We start from the raw sequence: 22,017 nt of genomic DNA, 5'->3' as shown, positions 1-22,017 counted from the left end.
TCAAGTAAGGTAGATACTGTGAGTAGAATATAATACAATGTGTTATCTTTTCTACATAGGGCATGGAGAATTTTCTAGGCATCATCATCTGCCTCATCATTGGTATCCTGTTCTTCCTCCTGTTGCCATGGATTGCTCTCATCTTCTTTTGTTGTCGTTGCTGTGATAACTGCGGAGGTAAACGTGAACAAGAAAACTCTAGTTTATGTTGCAAACAGGTCTGTCTTAGTGTTTGTCTGGCATCCTCATTAGCTGTGTTATGGTAAGTAGTTTTGCATTGTCCCCATTTAATTAAGTGCAGCACCACCTTTTGGTAAATTCCACAATTTTCTGCATATTTTAGGAGAAGAAATTAGTCCAGAGCAAGAACTGTAATTTTGATGTAGATTTGTATCAATGATACACTATTACATGATGTCACAAGTCATGTTGTTTCTCTGTTTGTAGTGCTGGTGTGGTGTGTATGGATACATCGAATACCATACACTATTGCATGATGTCTCAAGTCATGTTGTTTCTCTGTTTGTAGTGCTGGTGTGGTGTGTATGGATACATCCAATACCATACACTATTGCATGATGTCTCAAGTCATGTTGTTTCTCTGTTTGTAGTGCTGGTGTGGTGTGTATGGATACATCCAATACCATACACTATTGCATGATGTCTCAAGTCATGTTGTTTTTCTGTTTGTAGTGCTGGTGTGGTGTGTATGGATACATCCAATAAATTCATGACACTATTGCATGATGTCACAAGTCATGTTGTTTCTCTGTTTGTAGTGCTGGTGTGGTGTGTATGGATACATCCAATACCATACACTATTGCAGGATGTCTCAAGTCATGTTGTTTCTCTGTTTGTAGTGCTGGTGTGGCGTGTATGGATACATCCAATACCATACACTATTGCATGATGTCACAAGTCATGTTGTTTCTCTGTTTGTAGTGCTGGTGTGGTGTGTATGGATACATCCAATACCATACACTATTGCATGATGTCTCAAGTCATGTTGTTTCTCTGTTTGTAGTGCTGGTGTGGTGTGTATGGATACATCCAATAAATTCATGACACTATTGCATGATGTCACAAGTCATGTTGTTTCTCAGTTTGTAGTGCTGGTGTGGTGTGTATGGATACATCCAATACCATACACTATTGCATGATGTCTCAAGTCATGTTGTTTCTCTGTTTGTAGTGCTGGTGTGGCGTGTATGGATACATCCAATACCATACACTATTGCATGATGTCACAAGTCATGTTGTTTCTCTGTTTGTAGTGCTGGTGTGGTGTGTATGGATACATCCAATACCATACACTATTGCATGATGTCTCAAGTCATGTTGTTTCTCTGTTTGTAGTGCTGGTGTGGTGTGCATGGATACTTCCAATAAATTCATGACTACTGCCAAAGACTCATCTTTCCAAACCTCATTGGATATCCTACAGGATCTACAGACATTTATCAATGGCACTATTGCAGTAAGTACTATCAAGAATTAATTAATTCAAATAGTTTGGTGTGCAATGCTCATTAATAGACTCTATTAAAAGGTGTATGGTGGTGTATGTCTCTCTAATTCTATAAAAGTTCAAAACACATGCTGAAGCAAATTTCCCAATTTGCTCAGAGATGAGAAAAACATCATAACCTGTCAGGTACTGTACAAGAAGATATGCATCATGGGTAAATTTAATAGATATCAGTTAGATATTTTGTATTATGCAAAACCATGAGGTATTTAGCATCTCCTTGTTTCTTTATAGCAAGCTGGTCATATCTTGGAAGATGAATATAAATATGCAGAAAACTTGACACTAGGGGATCTAGAAAGTGAGTCCATATAATATTTATAATTTACGTTTATTTAACTTAATTGGTTTACTGTTGCTGCTTTTGAATATAAGTGAGGTATTAATATGGATAACTAGCATGGCCTATCCACACTTACCAGGGAAGATGCTTATGCACCATTCACTGGAACATACAAACATAGAAACATTGCAAACTAGCTCATAAGATCAACTTGGTAACCACTAAACCCCTTCTTGGATATATGATTATTATTGGATTATGATGTTAACTTAAGATGAAGTCAAATGTTTGATGATAATTTATCTACCAATGAAAAAAGTTGTGAAATACTCAATATCTGTGTTCTGCATGTTCCATTAACTATTTAACAGACCAGAGAAATAGGCTAAAAAACTATGACATCAAAAACGTGAGTACCGGGAAAGACTGCAACTATCTAGAGGTGAGGCTTTATGCATATACTAATTATTTCTTTTGTTTTCTACACAGATGCAGGCACACTAATTGCAGAACCAATTCAGACTTATTTATTGGAGGAGGTCAAAGTCCAGTCATTGTTTAATGAGCTTGAAAAGTTAATTAATAGTAAGTTGACAAGTTGATATATATGTCAAGAATTTCAAACTGCCTACATCATCAGTGAATTATAATGGCATGATGTTTGTTGCTGTTGTTGTATCGTGGTTTTTTGACATTTGAAGATTTCCGATTCAAAAGCCAATAACTGCCATTTTCAAACTTTTTTAGTTAAGACCACCAGCATGTGCTCTAATGGTATATTTAAATTGACACCCTACTTTAAAAATGTTTTCTCTATGTTTGACCATATATATATTGCCTATATCCAGTAGTGTGGGGGGCAGAGTCCCCCCTGACAAAAAATGAAAGAAAAAAGTGCCCCTCTGATAAAAAATGAAAGAGAAAATCAGGAGGGCAAAGGAAAAGAAAAGGGGCAAGGTAAGGCCTTTTTTCCCAATAAGGCCTTTTTTTAAAGCTTGAAGACATGCAGTCTCTATGTATTGTATGATGCAACTGTAAATTTTTTTGTCTGTGCCCCAAAATTTTATTTTGCACCCCCCCTGACCAAAAAAGCTGGCTACGCCCCTACCTATATCTCATATATTGTTCAGCATAAGAGCCAGTTTTATTTTGGGACAGTTATTAGCAACAAGTCATACTCTGTGCAGACTGAATGAACTCGGATACTACAAAACTTTTCCATAATATGAGCCAAAATTCTGCTTGACTAAAAGAATGAACTCAACTATTACTGTTTTCTGTACTATATGGCTATTTGATTATTTGTAAGGAGGATCTCTTTTTTTTTCTTCTGTTCTTTTAAATTTCATAGTAGCATTATGCATGAAACTTTTTGTAGAAATTATTTAGTTTTTGAAAGATGTGTCAAAGTATGAAAAACATAGTTTATTTACCTTTGGAAGAAGACATAACTGAGCATAAAATTTAAATTCCATGTCAAATTCTTGCACAATGCATAGACATGTTCATAATTTTTCTTCTCTAGGAATATATGACTTGTACCTGTCAAGAAGATGTCAAAAGAATGACTGTGCATAATTTTCAATAATTATTATTTCAGATTTGAGTGATACCAGCTCTACTCTTCACAACATGAACATTTCTCGCAACTTCTTGCTAAATAATGGAGAGAATTTGAACAGTCAGCTTAAGAATGTTACAGACATGTTAGATAGTATCAATACTACATGTACCGGCTGTGTGCCATCTAATTATGGACTGACAAGTAATATTGACTATACACAGGTAAGCATAAGTCATAAGTACTCTTCTGACTATACACAGGTAAGCATAAGTACTCTCTTGCCCTCAAAAACAGTCAGGGAATGGAATAGCATTCCATCAAACATTACTGGCATCCCAGATCCTGAACACTTCAAAATCACCTTAGGTGATTTCATCAGTGCCCAGAATTAGAACAGTAAGGACTAAATACATTCTCACCATGCACACCACAATCCTATGCATCTTGTTGCACAAGGAACGTTGCACAGTAACTATGAAGAAGAAGTTTCAAGTAAGTTATCAATGAAGTAAATAAGCAGTGGCGTAGCCAGTGGGGGCCATGATGGCCGTCGGTTCACGTGAGGCCGTCAGTAGACGTAAGGTGTTGATGAAAAAAATTTGGGTCATCAATGGACTAATTTTTTACTTTGCTTATGCATGGTGGTAAAAGAAAAAAGGGAAAGATCGTAACAAAATCTTTAAAAAGTGTGAAAATTGTGAAAGCAATTGAATTATACAAGCACCTGTTATCCTTTTTTTTTTTTCCTTTTTTTTTTTTGCTCTTCATTTTTCAAGCCATCCAAAAAAAAATGGGGGCAACAATTCACAACTTCCATTGGGAAAAAATATTTCCGTCGGTAAATTTACAAGTTGTGCCCCCTCGGTTCCAAAATCCTGGTTACACCACTGTAAATAAGTAAAATATAATATGATATGTGAGATAATCTGATCCACTCACACCAAAGTCAGACATTTATCAATTTAGTTATTGTTTTATTTTCTAACTTACTCAGTACCTATTGCTGATGTTGAAATCTGTAAGTACCAGGCATACTTGGTTGCAAAGTTATCAACTTGGTGTGTGTCAATTTGTGTAATGTTTTTATTGTTTTGGCTCCTTATTTTTGCCTATATTTCATTGCCATTGTTGCTGACTTTGTTTTGCTTGGATCAATTTGTGTCACAAAGTATTCACTTATACTCTGAATTTCGATTGAATGAACACAGCTATCAACAGCTCTATTCGACCCAACTGTGATCATATATCGCATATTTCAAACTATAACGCGAACGCACGACATTGGATACAATACTCACCAATCACAAGTGAGTTGGAATGGTCTGATTTACTTTTGCGTCACACACACGCAAGCATCCATCACACAGGACGCTCGTCACATTGTGCAGCTGTGTTCATTCAATTGAAATTCCCAGTATATATTGGTACCTCCAGATACATGATAAAATTGAAGCAATAAGGCCTTAAGGGATCTAAAATGAGCGTTTATTGCGTTTCGACAGTATTTTTTGTGGGACATGAGAGCACCTCGGACCTATCGAATTGCATTCTGAATACAAAGCATGTCTTTCTGATATCAAATAATTTTCATTTTTTGAAAATCACAATATAATAAAAAATTTATGACAAATTATAAAAATTTGATATTTTTCAAATTTTTGATATATAACAGTCCTCGAAGTAAATTATATAAATCTAATGATATATTCTTAAAGTGTATGTAGCAGGGAGGAAAAGCCGACGGTCAATTGAACATTTTGACCTTTCATATTGAAGATATGGATTTTTTTCCCAAAAGACCTAATTTTTTTGGTGTTTTGGGAAAAAAAATCCATATCTTCAATCTGAAAGGTCAAAATTTTCAATTGATCGTCGGCTTTTCATCCCACCTACATACACTTTAAGTATAAATCATCAGATTTATAAAGTTTACTTCAAGTACTGTTAAATATCAAAAATATCAATTTTAATGATTTGCCATAAAATGTGTATTAAATTGCGATTTTCAAAAATCAAAATTATTTGATATCAGAATGACATTCTTCGTATTCAGAATGCAATCGATATGTCTGATGTGCTCTGATGTCCCAAAATAAATACTGTCCAAACGCTCATACCCCAGCCCTTAATATTTTCCCTATCACCTGTTTTAGTGTTTTGTTGTTGTTGTGATTTGAAAATAAAAGTTCATTTGATTGATTCTCTTAGTTGTGATTATACCTTACAAAATCACATTTTTGCTTTGTTTTCCAATTTGATTCTTGTAGCTTCCAGAATTTGATGATCAAATCCATGGAGCTGAGAGAGCGGAAGCAAATATTACTAATATCTACAACCAGGTACAAAATGAATTTATTTATCATATTTTTGGGATTCTCTTAAAATGTAGATAGATATTTCCACAAATTCTGGAGTTAATTAAAGTTGCATATTTCATTGTGTTATTTTCTTTCTAAAAAAAAGATTTCCTGATAATATATCTGTATGTTATTGCATAAGATATGAAAATAAAGTCTTATTTTGTCAGTCAAATGTGAATCCTTGAGATAGAACAAATTTGTTGTGGACAAGAAAATAAAATGGGCTAGTCAAGTTGAAATCCATACACCCCCTATGGAAGACATGATCTTAATTTTTAACACAGGGGGTGTGAATTTCAAATGGGATTTCCTGAATGGATGACTCCATTTGAAATTCTCACTCCATGTGGGGGAAATTAAAGTCATGTCTTCCATAGGGGGCATATGGATTTCAACTGGAATAGCCTGATGTTTGTTTGTCCTCCACAAATAGTCTGGGGTAGGAGTAGATAGGCATAAAAAAACTTTTTTTTTATGTTTTTCAAAATTTGTGTTTGTAAATTTCATAGTCCAAACTGCATGGAACTTTCCAATGAAACCTAATTAGATGTGAATATGGATATATCATAATTACATCACTTCATTCATGTTTTGAACCAAACTAGAAGTGTGAACTGACTTTTTTTAAATCTCTAGTAATTTAAAATACAATTACTATGAAAGGAAAAACACTTTTTATGAGATGTACAAAATTAGAGTAGGTATTCTTTTGTACAGTAAAGACAACAACAAAAAATCTTTTACTTTCAAAATTTGACATTGAAATTGGAGGATAAATAACAACTTTTTTTGCCTTATTTCATAAAATCATGATATTCAAAATTCAAAGAATTTGTGTCCTGTGAACATAAATAATAGAGCTAAATTTGTAGAATTTATAATAAATGGTATTAACCCCCTTATTTTCTTTCCAGGGTGTTGCTGCATTAGATCAAATAGCACAGACCATCAATGACGTTGCCAAAGACCCCATTACTGACGTAGAAAATATTCTTCTTGAAACCAGTAACAATATTGCCAATGTGTACACAACCATTGATGACAGGCTGTCAGCGGTAAGTTGATAACTCTTGAATTGGTTTTTGATTCATTTTGATTACTTTGATTTTAAGAAAAGTAGTTGCCAATTAATAGGCTCACAAATATTTACTGTAAAAGTAGAAATTTTCGCGGGTTTTTTATTTTCGCGAATTTCGCGAGTGGACATAAAATCGCGAAAATAAAAACTCACAAAAATAACCTTTTGCATTAGGTTTCTATTTTATCAATATCAAAACCGTGAAATTTAATTCTCGCGCAATTGACAAAATCTTCAAAATCGCGAAAATATTTACTTTTACAGTACTATGCATGGTGTTCACTGCCCATATCTTTGGACGACCTATCTTTGATTGTCGTCCCTATTTTTTATGATTATGCAACTTCAAAAATATGCAAATGCAAATGGAGTCCCCCATTCAGGTAACTCTATTTGAGATTCATGCTCCCTGTGTGTGGAAGATTAAGGTTATATCTTCAAAAGGGTGTGTATGGCATTCAGCTAGCATATAGCCCAATGCCTTTGAGGTTCTTTTTCCAGTATAGTACATGTATATCAAATATCATGGAGTGAAAACACCATTTGAATATTTTTTGTAACCAGATTTCAGATGAAATGGGGGAATATGAAAACCGCATACATGACAGATTTGATGTGGCAGATGACTACCTTCTGTACAGGTAAATATTCCAAATATCATGGCATTCACATATAATTATGCCACATAAATTTTGCCTGCCACTGTGTCAAGGTTTTGTTTTCAAATAAATGTCATATTTTAGTGAACCAAGAATGTTAATGGGATTCAGTGGGCTGATCTCAAGCTGAGGATTTAACAACACATGATTCTGGAAAAACAGACTCAGAATCTCTGCCAATTCCATTAATGTCCACTTTAAAGGGCATTTTATGATCCACAGCCTCATCCCCCACATTTCTCAAAAAAAGTTGAGATTTTTATACCACTGGAAACCTCTGGCTACAAAATATTTATGTACAAAATATTTCTTGCAGATTAATTCGTTTAACAAAGATATCGTCAAATTTGAATTTGAACGCAGTTCAACACAGTGGCCTATGGAGCAGTGTAATATACACATAATCATGCATAACTTGCAAAAAGCAAAATCGGAATCGATCAACTGAAATTTTGGGAATATGCTTTTTTCGTGGATATGTACTGAAAATGTCATAAAAAGTGGATGCTAGGATCACGAAATACTCTTTTAACTTAATTGGTTTTGCATTGGTAATTTGTGGGTATATTTATAAGACAATGATTTGAGTCCAACTGGGGACTACTGATCTGATTCACTATTTGAAATGCTTTATTATTGCTATATTTCTTTCTTGCAGAGATTACACAATGCTTGGTCTCATCTTGCTATGTTTTCTCATCTTTGGTATATTTACCATTGGACTTATATTAGGATCTATTGTTTCTAAAGACATAGATCCAAGGGAAAGGTCGTCTGCTGCTAACTTTTGTGGTAACTTCCTTATGCTGTAAGTTGATTGGACTGTAGACAAAAATAAGACAAAAAGAGGTTTATGTCAGAAGAAAGTGGAGTAAACCCACTCAGTATATGATTCTGTTGTGGTTAATTCATCAACCTTTTTTTAAACTCCCTCTCACCAAGTGATCCTGTTTTGTTTTAGCTTTCTTTTGTTTTGCTGTCACCCACTGATTTCTCTCAAATATTCGTAAACTAGTTTGGTCAATTCAATTCAATTCAATAGTTTATTCACATATGCTTTTCCATCTTATAAGTGTTCAAAGTGCCCCATTGCAACTCTAAGGGCAGGCTCTGATCTAACCAGGCCACAGGAGGCATTTTTTGAAAACAATCCAGTAAATATCATCGTTATCAACTTGTATAAGTACCATGTGGGATATTACTGAAATGCTTACACCCCTAGCATATTTATGTTTCAAAGTTGTGAGCATGCACGTATTTTGGGGGGGGGAGAAGGGCGAAAAAATTTGAAGAACTGTGAAAAAAATGGTACTATACATTGCTTTTAGGGCGCTAGCGCCTAAAATCCTTAGTTAGAATGAAATTCTTTTTGCAGTAACACAAAGCCTTATCTCCAGAACACACCCATTTCAAAGTTATAAGCCAGTGTATAAGTAGCAAGGCCTCATCATGCGAGTATAAAAGTATAAGTAGGAGCAAATCTTGAATTGTCTTTATCTTAAAATTGCCAAAATGGAGGGGAATATACACTCATAAAGTACATCTATTATAGAAGTTGACATAACAATGAACCACCTTTTTCACCATATATTTTCTTTATTACCCCATGAAATTCTCCTGATTCCAACTGAAGGTAAACTTTCCTTAATAGTGTGTTTTCCTTAAACGTAACACTTATTTATTGTAATCAATATTTCATATTTTTGTATTACAGTGGTGTAGTACTAACATTCCTACTAACCCCACTACTGATGTTATGTACCTCTGTCTTCTTTGGTGTTCTTGCTCCTATCACCTTAACATGTAAACCACTCAAAAGTTTACAACTCCTCAATGAGGTATGTTAGATAACAAACAAACGTGTTAACAATAACATGCTATAAATAAATTGTACATGAGGGTTAGAAACAATACCGTTCTTACAAAACTCAGAATCAGATGGAAAAATGACCGCTATTGCTGAATTCATAATTTCCTGCCACTTTGCCGTTCTGACGATGATTTTGCTTCACTAAGCAGTTGCACCAGAAATGCTAGTGGTGACCTGTGGCAAGTTACTACCGTATTCGTCCGAGTATAGTCCCACCCCCCCATTTTTCGAAAAATTCCAGAATTTTTTTTTTTTTAAGTTTTTTTTTTTCGGTTTTGGAGTGTCCCTGGACCTAGACCTAGATGCTAGGATCATTCATGGTTGACCTAAAAAAAATATTTAAAAATTCAAGATGTTTTGTATTTTTAATATGAAAATTGATAATTTGTATTCATGTCATACTCTATTAATGATTTCAAAATGCATTCAAATTCAATGAAAATTTTTTTCAAATTCGAGTATAATCCCACCCCCAATTGTGAAAAATTTTCACCTAAAAAACAGGTGGGACTATACTCGGACCAATACGGTATATTGATCACTCCATCGCTTTTTCCCAAGCTCTGAAAATCTGACAAGGGGTGGGGGAATGGGGGACAAGATAATTGTGTCTTTTTTGGTTTGAAAAAGGTGATGCTAGAACCATAAAATACTCCTTTAATTCGAAGACATTATGGACAAGGATGATAAAACTTGGAACAGTAGTAATTGTGATTCCTCTCAATAGTCCTGGCCCTAGCTAGAACCCGGCCTACACCGGATAGGGTAGAGATTTTGACACTTGATTTGGGTTATTGGACCTTTGAGGTTAACGAATAACAGAGGTGCTTTTGCGAAAGTGGCTGCCAATTCGAGAAATCCAAGATGGCCGCCGTCGGCCATTTTGAAAATTTTAAATTTTAGTTTTCACTCAATATTCATGTGTAATACATCATTCTATAGGTTTTTGCATACAAGGAATCAATTTCTGACATTATTTTTATGATTGAAGGTCAGTATAACATGTTTACATTCAAAATGGCCGCCAAATGGTTGCCAAAAGATGGGGTTTTCATTAAAATGTATTTAGAATTCAATATTTTAACTTATTTGATGTTAAAAATAACCATGGGTTGCTGATATTATGGTCAGTTGTCTATGTCATTTCTATCATCTCCTGGATATGTTTAAAAATCAAAATGGCCATAAAATCGTCTTTTTTCATTAAAATGTGTTACAGGAGTATTATGAAGTACCAGATTTACAATGAAATGGTGCCAAACATTGTGTTCTTTTTGTATTCAAAGTATCTCTCTGGTAAAGGGTAACAATATGACATCAGCATCAATTAATATGATCTCATGGGCATGTAAACATTCAAAATGGCCGCCAAAATGGCTGCAAAAACATGATTTTTTCATTAAAATGATATTTAAAACAGCATTTTAATAGATGTTGTGTTAAATATTTTCATTGAACGCTGATATAATGTTAAAGGAATATTTCTATCCAAATTTCTTCCTGCTCATGTGTTTTTACATTCATGAAAGAAACCTAAACCCAAATTTTCATGCAAATCGGACATTCAGTTGGCGAATTATGGGCTATAACATATATTTCAATGGTCCATAGGATTGTGTGTGATACTTTCGTTGTCGACAGAATGAAATTCAAAATCGAACATTTCGCCCGTTTCTCTAGATATAAATTATAAATTTATAAGATAAATTTGCAAGATTCCTTTTGCACATGATCATTATGCACCTAGTAAGGAGACCGGGGCAGGTTGGCCCCTTTTTCCCCACTTATCTGGAGAGCTCAGTTTGTGGGTTAGGAGGCTCTCAATTTGATACTTGAGAGCTGTTTACTCTAGGTAAATGCTAACAAATTTATATGGCTCTGTGACTTATACAAAAGTTATAGTAGTTGTAGGAGAGAGCGAAAAGAAAATTAACCAGGCGGGGCAGGTTGGCCCACCAAGCAGGGCAGGTTGGCCCTCTATGCACAACCGTGTGCTATTGCCATATTTCTTTCCAATAAAACATTCTAAAGTTACAACTGCGGTAAGATATCACCTATCATAGTTCCAAGATAATCAAAAAATAAAATTCATTTTGCGCCATCATGGGTCATTCTTGAGGAAATAGCTACAATCAAGGAAATAACGTTAACCAATCATCTTATAAAACCCATAACGAAAAACTGAAAGGCTGTGGATAACAATTGTAATTGACTTTTTTTTTTTTTATTAACTATTCTGAGTGATGAATTACTTTTTATGTACAAATTCCCAATTATAAAGAAATATGATATTGAAATATTGCTATTTCCAGTCAAAAAGTGCTCAAATAGGACAACAATATAGATTTTTTTGTACTATACTCCGCCTTTGAACAATTTTATCCATGGAACTGACTAGTGTTGGTGTGTAAATTGTATTTTGCTTCATTTGACACAAAATGGGTGAAAATGGAGAAAGTATGCATAACTCTTGCCCATAAACACAATGGGGGCAACCTGCCCCAGCACAAGTGGGCCAACCTGCCCCAGTGTCTATTTTTTGTTTTCCATCAAATCCCGCAAAACAGAAACAGGATGGAAAGCTTTCAACTATATGGCATTTTAAGCAAGACCCATACCTTCCAGCAACTTACAATTTACATAATGTATTATGTGCAACAATAGTGCTTTCTTTCCTTTTTTTTTTTCTCTCCAAAATGACCATGCAAGTAGTTTTTAAATTGATAATATTATGTCTCAACAACATGTAATTTATCTGATTTTTTAAGGAAATGGTGCCACATGAGTGCTTTCTTGAGATCCAAAAATATCTTTGTGGCAGAAGGGTAACGTAAAATATGTCATTCAAAATTATCCCATGGGTAAGTTCAAAGAAATAAAAGTGACTCCCAAAATGGCCACCAAAATATTATTTTTTCATCAAAATCTGTTACAGCGACACTAGGTATCTGGTTTTCAAGGCGATGGTGCCATAAAAGGAGAGTATTTTCCCACATAATCATTATAGCATAGCAGTAATAGGAAAACAGCATGGACTTATGGGTAATTGGGCATGTTTAAAATTCAACTTGGCCACCAAAATAATATTTTGGATGTTGGTGTAACAGTCATTTAAAAGAGTATATTATATTCTTTTAAATGACTGTTACACCAACTTTCAAGATACCAGTTTTTACAGGAGATGTCATTTTTCAGCTTCATGGCATATGGTTAACATTCTGTCGTAAAATGATTCTGCCGGGCATGCTCATACCAACGGGACCCCTTATATACTAGGTGCATAATGATCATGTGCAAGAGGAATCTTGCAAATATATTCCCTTGCCAGAGAAACCGGCCAACATGTTCGATTTTGAATTTTATTCTGTCGCCAACGAAAGTATAACACACAATCCTATGGACCATTGAAATATACGGTATGTTATAGTCCATAATTCACCAACGGAATGTCCGATTTGCATGAAATTTAGGATCTAAGATTCTTTTATGAATGTAAAAACACATGAGCAGGAAGAAATTGGGATAGAAATATCCCTTTAACATTATATCAGCGTTCCATGGAAATATTTAACACAACATCTATTAAAATGCTGTTTTAAATACCATTTTAATGAAAAAATCATGTTTTGCAGCCATTTTGGCGGCCATTTTGAATGTTTACATGCCCATAAGAGATAATATTAATTGATGCCGATGTCATATTGTTACCCCTTTACCAGAGGGATACTTTGAATACAAAAGAACACAATGTTTGGCACCATTTCATTGTAAATCTGGTACTTTATAATACTCCTGTAACACATTTTAATGAAAAAAAGACTATTTTGGCGGCCATTTTGGCAGCCATTTTGATTTTTAAACATATCCAGGAGATGATAGATATGACATAGACGACTTATGCTTTGTTGTCACCATAATATCAGCATCCCATGGTTATTTTTAACATCAAATAAGTTAAAATATTGAATTCTAAATGCATTTTAATGAAAACCCCATCTTTTGGCAACCTACGCCCACCCCCTAGAATGTAAACATGTTATACTGACCTTCAATCATAAAGATAATGTCAGAAATTGATTCCTTGTATGCAAAAACCTATAGAATGATGTATTACACATGAATATTGAGTGAAAACTAAAATTTAAAATTTTCAAAATGGCACGCATGCCATCTTGGAACTCTCGAATTCGCAGCCGCTTTATAAAAGCACCTCCGTGATTCTTAACCTCAAAGGTCCAATAACCCAAATCAAGTGTCAAAATCTCTACCCTATCCGGTGTAGGCCGGGTTCTAGCTAGGGCCTGGACTACAACAATTAGCTTATTTTGCACATAAATCTCTATCTATAATCACACAGGAAATTGAATTTTCAAGTTAACAAACCTCATGTTTGAGTTAGGCTGAACCGTACATCAATATCATGTTCATCTCTTTCTTTTGTTTGCAGACAATAGACCAACCAGACTTGCTATCAGAAGGCTACTGGCTAGGGGATCTCATCCTGGGCAATTCTTCTATCCCTCTAACGTCTACATCTATTCTGGAAGACTGTGAGCAGAATTCTTCTATCTACAGTGCATTACAATTGGAGAATGTTATTGATGTCAATGATTTGAAAAAGGTGAGAACTGAATGAAATCTTACAAGATATTAACTTACTGAGTTGCTAGGAAGATGATCAATGCCCGGGATCAATGGTACATGCTTGTATCTTGTGGCATGCAAGTGATGATAAGGTCTCAGCATTCAGCAATTGTTGCAGTGTGAAAATATGTTGAGGTCATTAAAATTGTTCTGTGTGAAATTTTTGTTTGATTTTAATACATTGTAATGCCAAATTTGAGCAAATTTTTCAACTTGCTTTCTGCTGTTGTGATTTCCAATGTGCATGTACTTTTCTACATTAGTTCAAAATAATGAATGGTATGATAATTTGTTCATATTTAGATCATTTCTGAAGTTAAAAACCAGACAGCTAAACTGATAGATGAGATAGACATAGGGGATGTTGATTTGAGTGATTTAGTACCAGATAATCTAGGACCATTGCTTCAATATTCTGTAGATCAGATTCAGTTGGATCAGGTTGATTTTGTTGTCATGGAAACACTGGTAAGTTATATGAGAATGAACATGATAAAAACAATTGAAGACCTCAGAACTAAGTCACAAAATCATGAAAAATGAGTTAGTGTTTGTTTCTGCTACAATGGGGCTATATACACCTTTTATGCTAATTTCATAGTAGAATAAGTATTGAAACTGCATGGACAAACCATCTCCTTGCATTGAAACTACATGGCCATAGCAACCTTCTTTACCATTTATCTTGAAATGCACTCAATCTGACTTAACCGTCTTTTAGTTATGAGGTCTTCAATTCTGTATTTATTTTTGTTTAAATGGTCACTCATGACAGTGTAGAGGCACACTTGGTCCTTATGGGACCAGGCTCAAGCACAATGCCCAAGCCAAGGTAAAAAGCTAAAGTATCCTGGCCTATGTGAAAAGAAAGAAACTTTATTGCAAATAAAGAACAAGGAAAAGAAGGCCACTCCCAACAATTTTACTGTTAGCCTTTGAGCCAAGAGAGAGGAAATTATTAATCCAATCTCAACTGCTACAGAGGTTGTAATTAGAGGTTTTGGTTTGACAGTTACTTTTATTTATATTATGTGTTTTTGTTTTTTAAACCCTAGTAATTATGTCCAAAGATACATGAAAAAGAAAATCTGGCAGTCTGCATTTTTTAATCAATCGATCTTTGATATCTGACTTAATAAGTTCAGTTTCAACTGATTCAGTGTTTATAACTTGTTCCATTTTTGCTTTTTAGTTACAAGAAAATGTGACAACAGATGATCTGAATGCATATTCAAGAGAGCTGGAGACAACTGCAGACAACAATGTAAGAAAAGTTTACATTTCTTTCAAATATGTTCAGGAAAATATATATGTTCATAATAGTTAGAGTAGCTCATGCATGATGGGTACAGGACAGTGGTCCTATCTAGAAAGTGACGTTTGCCCATCATATGCATTACCACAGGAATTGTCAGTCCTAAATCCGGGGTGGGGGTTACTTTCATTTCAGAAGGGATGTTAAGGGCCCCATTTTCAACACCGCTCTCACACAAAGACCCCTTATTTAACAATTTAATTTGTCACCCAAAGGTCTTTATTGATTAATTTCAACAGCAACATTCATTTATCACTGATTTCACTGACTGCTATCACCAACAGCCATATTTTTTGGTAAATTCATGTTCTCACAGAATGTCCCCATATTTTTCACCATTTATATCATCTTAAATGCATAGGCTACATAGTTGTACAGCTGTTGAGCAGTTTATGTGAAGAAAATGATGTAAAATGTCAACTCATCAAATCATGAAATCAGAACTACAATTACGGACATCAGCCTTATTTGCTGTTTGATCCCATATTCATCCCATTATTGAAGACACAAAGGCTTGTTACATAAAAAGAAATCAGAGAATGAAGAAAACAACACTTTATTTATACAGTTTTTTTTGTATCTGTTTGCTTGATTTTAGGCTCTTGTGGCAGATGATCTTAGGCAAGTGGCATCGGATTTGAGACAAATTCAGCAAAATACTGTGCAGGTTATGGAGAATACTATGGTGAGTATGGAATGTGCGTGACTATTTAGATATTATGCAATCAAGCAGTGTGTGAATCAGCATGTCAGACAGTCAGAATAGAACCAAAACAAGTATGCCATTTGTATTATTCAAGTAATACTATAAGTATTGGCCTTTTTGGTACACATCAATCATATCCCATTTAGATGGCATATTTAGCAACATAAAGGTAAAGGAGTCAAACCTGTATTTACAGGACGGAGTGCCCATCTCTCTTTTGTTAGCGATAAGGCCAGACTCCACTGGGAAATGTTGCTGTGAGGGGATCGCCACACCTCCTCCACAGCGAGTCGATTACCTTCCCAGTATTTAAGAATGGCGGTACCATTTGTACACCTGAGTGGAGAAGAGTATTTGAGATCAAGTGCCTTACTCAAGGGCACAACACGATGGCATCGCCTGGGCTCGAACCTGCAACCTTCCGATTACGAGTCAGAGCCTGTTCCGCTTGGCCACTGTACTCCCTGTACAACATATTGCACTACAAATGTGTCATTTTGATAATATGAGGCGAGTAAGTTTAACATTTCCATATATTATACTTGTTTTTAAGGAAAGCAAATAAAGCTTTAAATTAGTCAATAATGTACCACTTTGTGGGCACATAGGATACATGTCAAAATCACACTTACTACACCAAGGTTGTAGCTACACTTGTTGGGTGTAACTGGCACCAAAAAGAAATTAATTATAATTTTTTTTAAATAAATGATTTTTTCATCTTAAAAAGCAAAAAAACCCTATTTTTATGGGAGTGATACCCCTGTAGCTTATTCCCTGAACCCTCGCAGTTGCTAAAATGATTGTGCTCTGAGCCAGCACTCCAACTGAAAAGTACAATTAGCCTATACTCAAATTGGGATAGCCACAACCCTGTGCTACACATAAAAAATGTCTTACACGGGCACAAGGGAGCTTGATCTCCCTGAATGAATGTATTAAAAAATACATTGATGGATTGTGAGATACCAAGACAATGGCCACTGTTAATGCCAGCCATTGCTTCTGGAATAAAATAATCAACTCATTATATTCTATTCCGTTGAATGCCATTCAAGAAGATTTCCTTTTTTTTTTCTGATATGGTTTGCTTGTGTTTGATTTTTTTTGTGAAGCATTTTCCCCCTTTCCATATCATGCATTTGCAGAATTAAGTTGCCTTTGTTATTATCTTAAATATCCAAAGAATACATACATTTGTAAGTACATTTTAATATGATATTTTTACCCCAAAATATATTTGCTATTTAAATGTTTGTCTCATCGCAGGCATCCATGCTTTCCAACTCACAACACTTACAAGCACTTATACCACAATTAGAGTTGGCTGTTAATGAAACTGGCAAAGCTGGGATTGTGGTAGAGTCTAATTTGAACGATACCAAAGCCTTAGAGGAGGTATTGGATACGTCTTTGTCAAGTTATCTGGATGTTGTCATCGGATACATGGAGCAGTTTGTTGATGTAGCAATAGACCAGGTAAGTATGACATTTTGTGTGTTCATTCTAACAGTAAAATTGTTAACATGATTTGTTAGGAGTGAGCATCTTTTCTTTGTTCTATATTTGCAATAAAATTTCTTTCTTTTCACATAGGCCAGGATGCTTATAGGCTTTTTAGATTGGCTTGAGCATTTTGTTTGAGCCTAGATCCATAAGGACCCAAATGTGCCTCCACATTGAATGGCCCTTTCTTTCTGTCTTGTTCTTGAAGTCAAAAGTTGAAGATAGTTTGTGCTATATTTTCTACTTTCTGAATAGGATTTATTTGGCATATTCACATGCAATATTTTGCATGGTAAGTAATATTGATTAAATGAAATCAGAGCTTTTGGTTCTACGAGGAAAAACTGGTGCAGGCAAGAAGTTGAATGTTATCACAGTTTAATTTTGTATGTCCCTATTTGTCTTCAATGCACATATTATTAATATCATCATATATTACTTTTCAGTTGCTAGATGACTTTGGTAGATGTTATCCAATACGAGCCATCTACGATGCAACTATCAATCTTATGTGTCATTATGACTTGGAATCTTTGGTAAGTTAACACTTGGTTGAATGGTGTAAATGTTATGGTTATGTGTTTTTTGAAAATATCAGTTATCAGCTTTTTAAATGCACAATTTCATTGTACTTGAAAGAGCTGAACCATTATTAATTATGATGTAAGCTATACTTTGATCAGCTTTTAACATCTAGCCAGAAGCATCACAAATGATTGATTCAAGTCCTATACTTTGTCTACTTTCTTTAACACACAAAGTATATATATTAGGCGGGTCAACTAATAGCACTCTTAACATGGGTCTTCTTGCGTAGTGGTAAAAGCCTAACATTTCCAGCCTATTACGAATTGATCAAACTATAGGAATGACCTGCCAGAGAGATGATTTTATCCTACATAAGCTTTACAGACTCAATCAATATTATGTTTATAATAGCAAAATGAAGAACCACACATCATAAATTGAAGGGTCATATGGCTAAATTGGGCACTCTCATTGCAGCATGCATATAAACGAAGTACACCTCATGAATTCACTTGCTTACTGCATATGACACAGTATTTGCTTGGTGTACTCTTCAGCATTCAGTTACTTCTGTCACCTCTAAATCCAACATTGCATCAAAAACATTCCTGAAGTGATAATTCTTATAAGAAATCCATATCTGCTGTAGAATGTATCTGTTTCTACAACTCAACTGGAAATATTTAAATGACAATGTAATATTTTTGTCAGATGGCTTGGAAAATGACCAAACCCAGGTAAAAATACCATCAACATGAAACCTTTCAGTTTATTGTAAATGTAATAATCACCTGTTCATTAAAGAAAACCAGTATAATTTGTTCTTAATGTTACAGAACACACTTTGGTTTTCCCTTGGATGGATTGTATTTTGGATGACAGTCAGCCTCATATTTGCTGTCAAATTAGCCAAGTATCTCCGTCGTATGGATTTCGTCAAGCTTCCCAAGAATCAGGTAGATAGAGTCAGGACTTATTCAGATGATTATGATGATGGTCTGGGTCACTATGACAACCAGGCCTACTATAGCCTTAACCAAGGAGGATCCGGTAACCAAGGAGTTTCCAGTAACCATAGTAATATGGTTAATGAGGATCATGAGATGATACAAGTCATAGGAGGGTTTGCAGGACATAACAATGGTAAGATTTGTATGTGAAATATTTCCTACAGTATGATACCTTTTATTACTTGATTTACTTCATTTCATCTAACTCTTGTTCAAATTATAAATGTGGCAGAGAAACTTATTTACTATTGGTTAAATACACTGGGAGATTTTATTTTATACATCAAATGCACTTAATATCAGGCTTTAAAAATGGTTTTCTCAGAAGAAAATAGTCAAAAGAGGCAATTGGAAATGAGCATTTAATAATAAAATATTGGATTAGGAGTTCCTAACTAGAGCTTTGTGAAATATTGTACATTTTGTGCCATTTACATTGAAAAATTGCAAACTATTTAGCACATTTTGATGTGATGAAAGTTAAAAAAATTATGAGCAAATTGTTTCAAACAATAAAAATTTGACAGAAGCAGAAAGAAAAAGAAAATGCTGCCATTGGAAGAAGACAAATGTGGTAATTCGATCGGCAAATGTAAATGTGACACTATCTGGTCCATGGGGGCCAAAGGAGGCATTTTTGACAATTGAGTTATTGTAATTATTACATTATACATACAATAGGCTATCATTTACTGAAAACACCAAAGGTCTAGCATACTTGGTTCTTAAGTTATGAAGTTTTTTGATGTCAATTTTCTTATGTATTTTATTGTTTTTTACTCCATATTTTTACCGTTATCTCAATTTCAAATTTGCCACCTTTGGCCCCCGTGGACCAGATCGTGTCACAAATGTAAATGATGCCGCTTTGTGAGAGGCAGTAAGAAGGTTAATCACGCATTTCCAATTCATCCTCCCCCGCCCTCCTTGGCTAATATGATTTTCAAGATTTCAGGTGGAAGATCTCTTCAATAAGTGCAGTATAGAAGTCCTAATTTATGATAACATCAATAATAATATATCATAATTATTGTGATCACAACATATTGCAGAATGGAATCCAAGTGTAAACTGTCTGTATTGATCAACAGAGGGCAATGTTACCGACTTTTACCAGAGAAATTCTGTACTTTGCTCATACTGGACGAACTGCCTTCACATGTTAGGTAGGGATGGTTTATAGTCAATTATTATTCATCACTTTGCAAAAATCATAACAATGTATTTTGATTGTTTTCACAGAGAAATCTGGTGCCTGGTCTCAACCCTACCTACCCCCACCGCCATATGATGAAATTGATGTAAGTTTAAGCTTATCATTTTAAAAAAAATGAGCTCACAATCACATAAATGTGTTTTTCACCTCATAACTGTTTGGCTAGTGTTGTGCATATAAGTGGAGCTGTGTGCAACAAAGAGGTACATACACCCATCTTAAAATCAAATTATGATTGCAAGAAAGTCTTGGGAAAATGCATACTATTATGAGAAGAGCACAGTATTTCTATCTATACACCCAGGTCAATACCCAGTGGTGTACCAGACAGGGGAAGATTTACCCCCTTGTCTCAAAATAGCAGAATAAAATCAACACATTGTTGTGGACTTGTGGTGTTCATTTGGCTAGGTACACCACTGTTCATACATTTTGAAAAGTGTCTTTGAAAGAAAGTGAAATTTTATATTTGATTGTTTCTTTTTTTCCCTAGGTGTAAGAACAACTGGACCAGAAGAAGTGTGTTGAGTTACCAGTACCAGTGTACCACCGATCAGGATGTGCCATGATTACAAATATGGGCTTTGAATTGAATTTGCTATGGTGTTTTTTGATGCTCACATTAGCTCTGCTCCAGTGGAGGCACCCAGGGTGTTACTTATTGTATAAGTTCTTGTAGTTGGGATTAGTGGACAGCAGGAGCCCTCTGTTGCGATTTTGCCCGTGTGAAGTTTGCTGGTTTTCTGGTTTTTTATGTGCATAGATCATCTCTGCCTTTATCTTCAGGTTCGTCTTGCACTAGACTACACTTGCACCACAAAACTATGGGGCTGATCAACCCACACACTGCCCCAAAAAACAAAAGAACAAACAGGTCCCATGTTCAAATCCTAGATGGTCAGTGATTTGTTTTTGACTGGCTGCCATTTATCTTTGTGGGGACTTGTGTTAAAAACCATTGCTTTAAAACATCAACAAAGTTTGTAGAAACGTGCAGCTAATTTCAGATTTGCTTGCAGACCTGATTTAGTAAAGGATGCTAGATTTACATTATAGACCAGACTGAGGTATTAATCCAACCCAGATGGGGTTGTTGCCAAGTTCAGGATTATCATTTAAAACAGTAAGGTTAAAATTCCATCAAAATTGGACAAGTATTATATGATTATTTCAGAAAAACAAATTATTTGACCACTTTGTTGGTTGTAATGTAAAAAGTTGCTTTCCAGGCAACAGCAAAAAACAATTTATCAGTCTTTTTCTTTGTAAAAAAAAAAAAATTTACTGGATTTTTTCAATAGAGAAATACATGTAGAAAATGTGGTACCCCGGCAAAACATTTTAATAATATTTAAATGTTGGGTTATATAAAGGTCATGAATACATTTTTAAAACGTTATTGTAAAATATTTTGGGCAAACATTTTTGTAAAATATTGTCAACAGTTGTCAATAGATTGTTTTGCATCTGGTTTTCAAAAATGTTTTATGAATATTATTCAAACGTTTTTATACCCTTTATATAACCAGACATTTAATTTTTATTGTGAAACGTGTGTTTGCTGGGATATTTGCTGTGTAGTAAAAATGAAAGGTGTGCAACCTACCTAGGAATTTTTTTTTCATCTTATTAAAGGGGTATGATCAGATCAACAACCCCATCCCCCACTGTATCATATAAACATGGAGATTTCAGCATCAGAAGAAAACTCTACAGGTACGGGCCTCAATGTGAGGTACAAAAAATGAA

The 22,017-nt window shown here is 34.7% G+C and overlaps 1 protein-coding gene across 1 annotated transcript; it reads left to right on the top strand.

Annotated features, from left to right (window-relative positions):
• Nucleotides 1-1,372: 1,372 nt before the first annotated feature.
• Nucleotides 1,373-14,406, top strand: LOC140167609 (uncharacterized). The gene is made up of 10 exons (XM_072190908.1): nt 1,373-1,478; nt 1,764-1,830; nt 2,302-2,397; nt 3,413-3,597; nt 5,644-5,715; nt 6,651-6,791; nt 7,379-7,455; nt 8,132-8,281; nt 13,791-13,964; nt 14,291-14,406. Exons 1-9 carry the CDS (start codon nt 1,374-1,376, stop codon nt 13,795-13,797), a joined length of 900 nt encoding a protein of 299 aa, XP_072047009.1. The 5' UTR covers nt 1,373; the 3' UTR covers nt 13,798-13,964; nt 14,291-14,406.
• The last annotated feature ends 7,611 nt before the right edge of the window (nt 14,407-22,017 follow it).

Source organism: Amphiura filiformis, chromosome 1, assembly GCF_039555335.1.
Source record: "Amphiura filiformis chromosome 1, Afil_fr2py, whole genome shotgun sequence".
Lineage (NCBI taxonomy): Eukaryota > Metazoa > Echinodermata > Ophiuroidea > Amphilepidida > Amphiuridae > Amphiura > Amphiura filiformis.
Note: the sequence above shows the minus strand (reverse complement) of the source record. Positions and strands in the feature narration are given on the sequence as shown.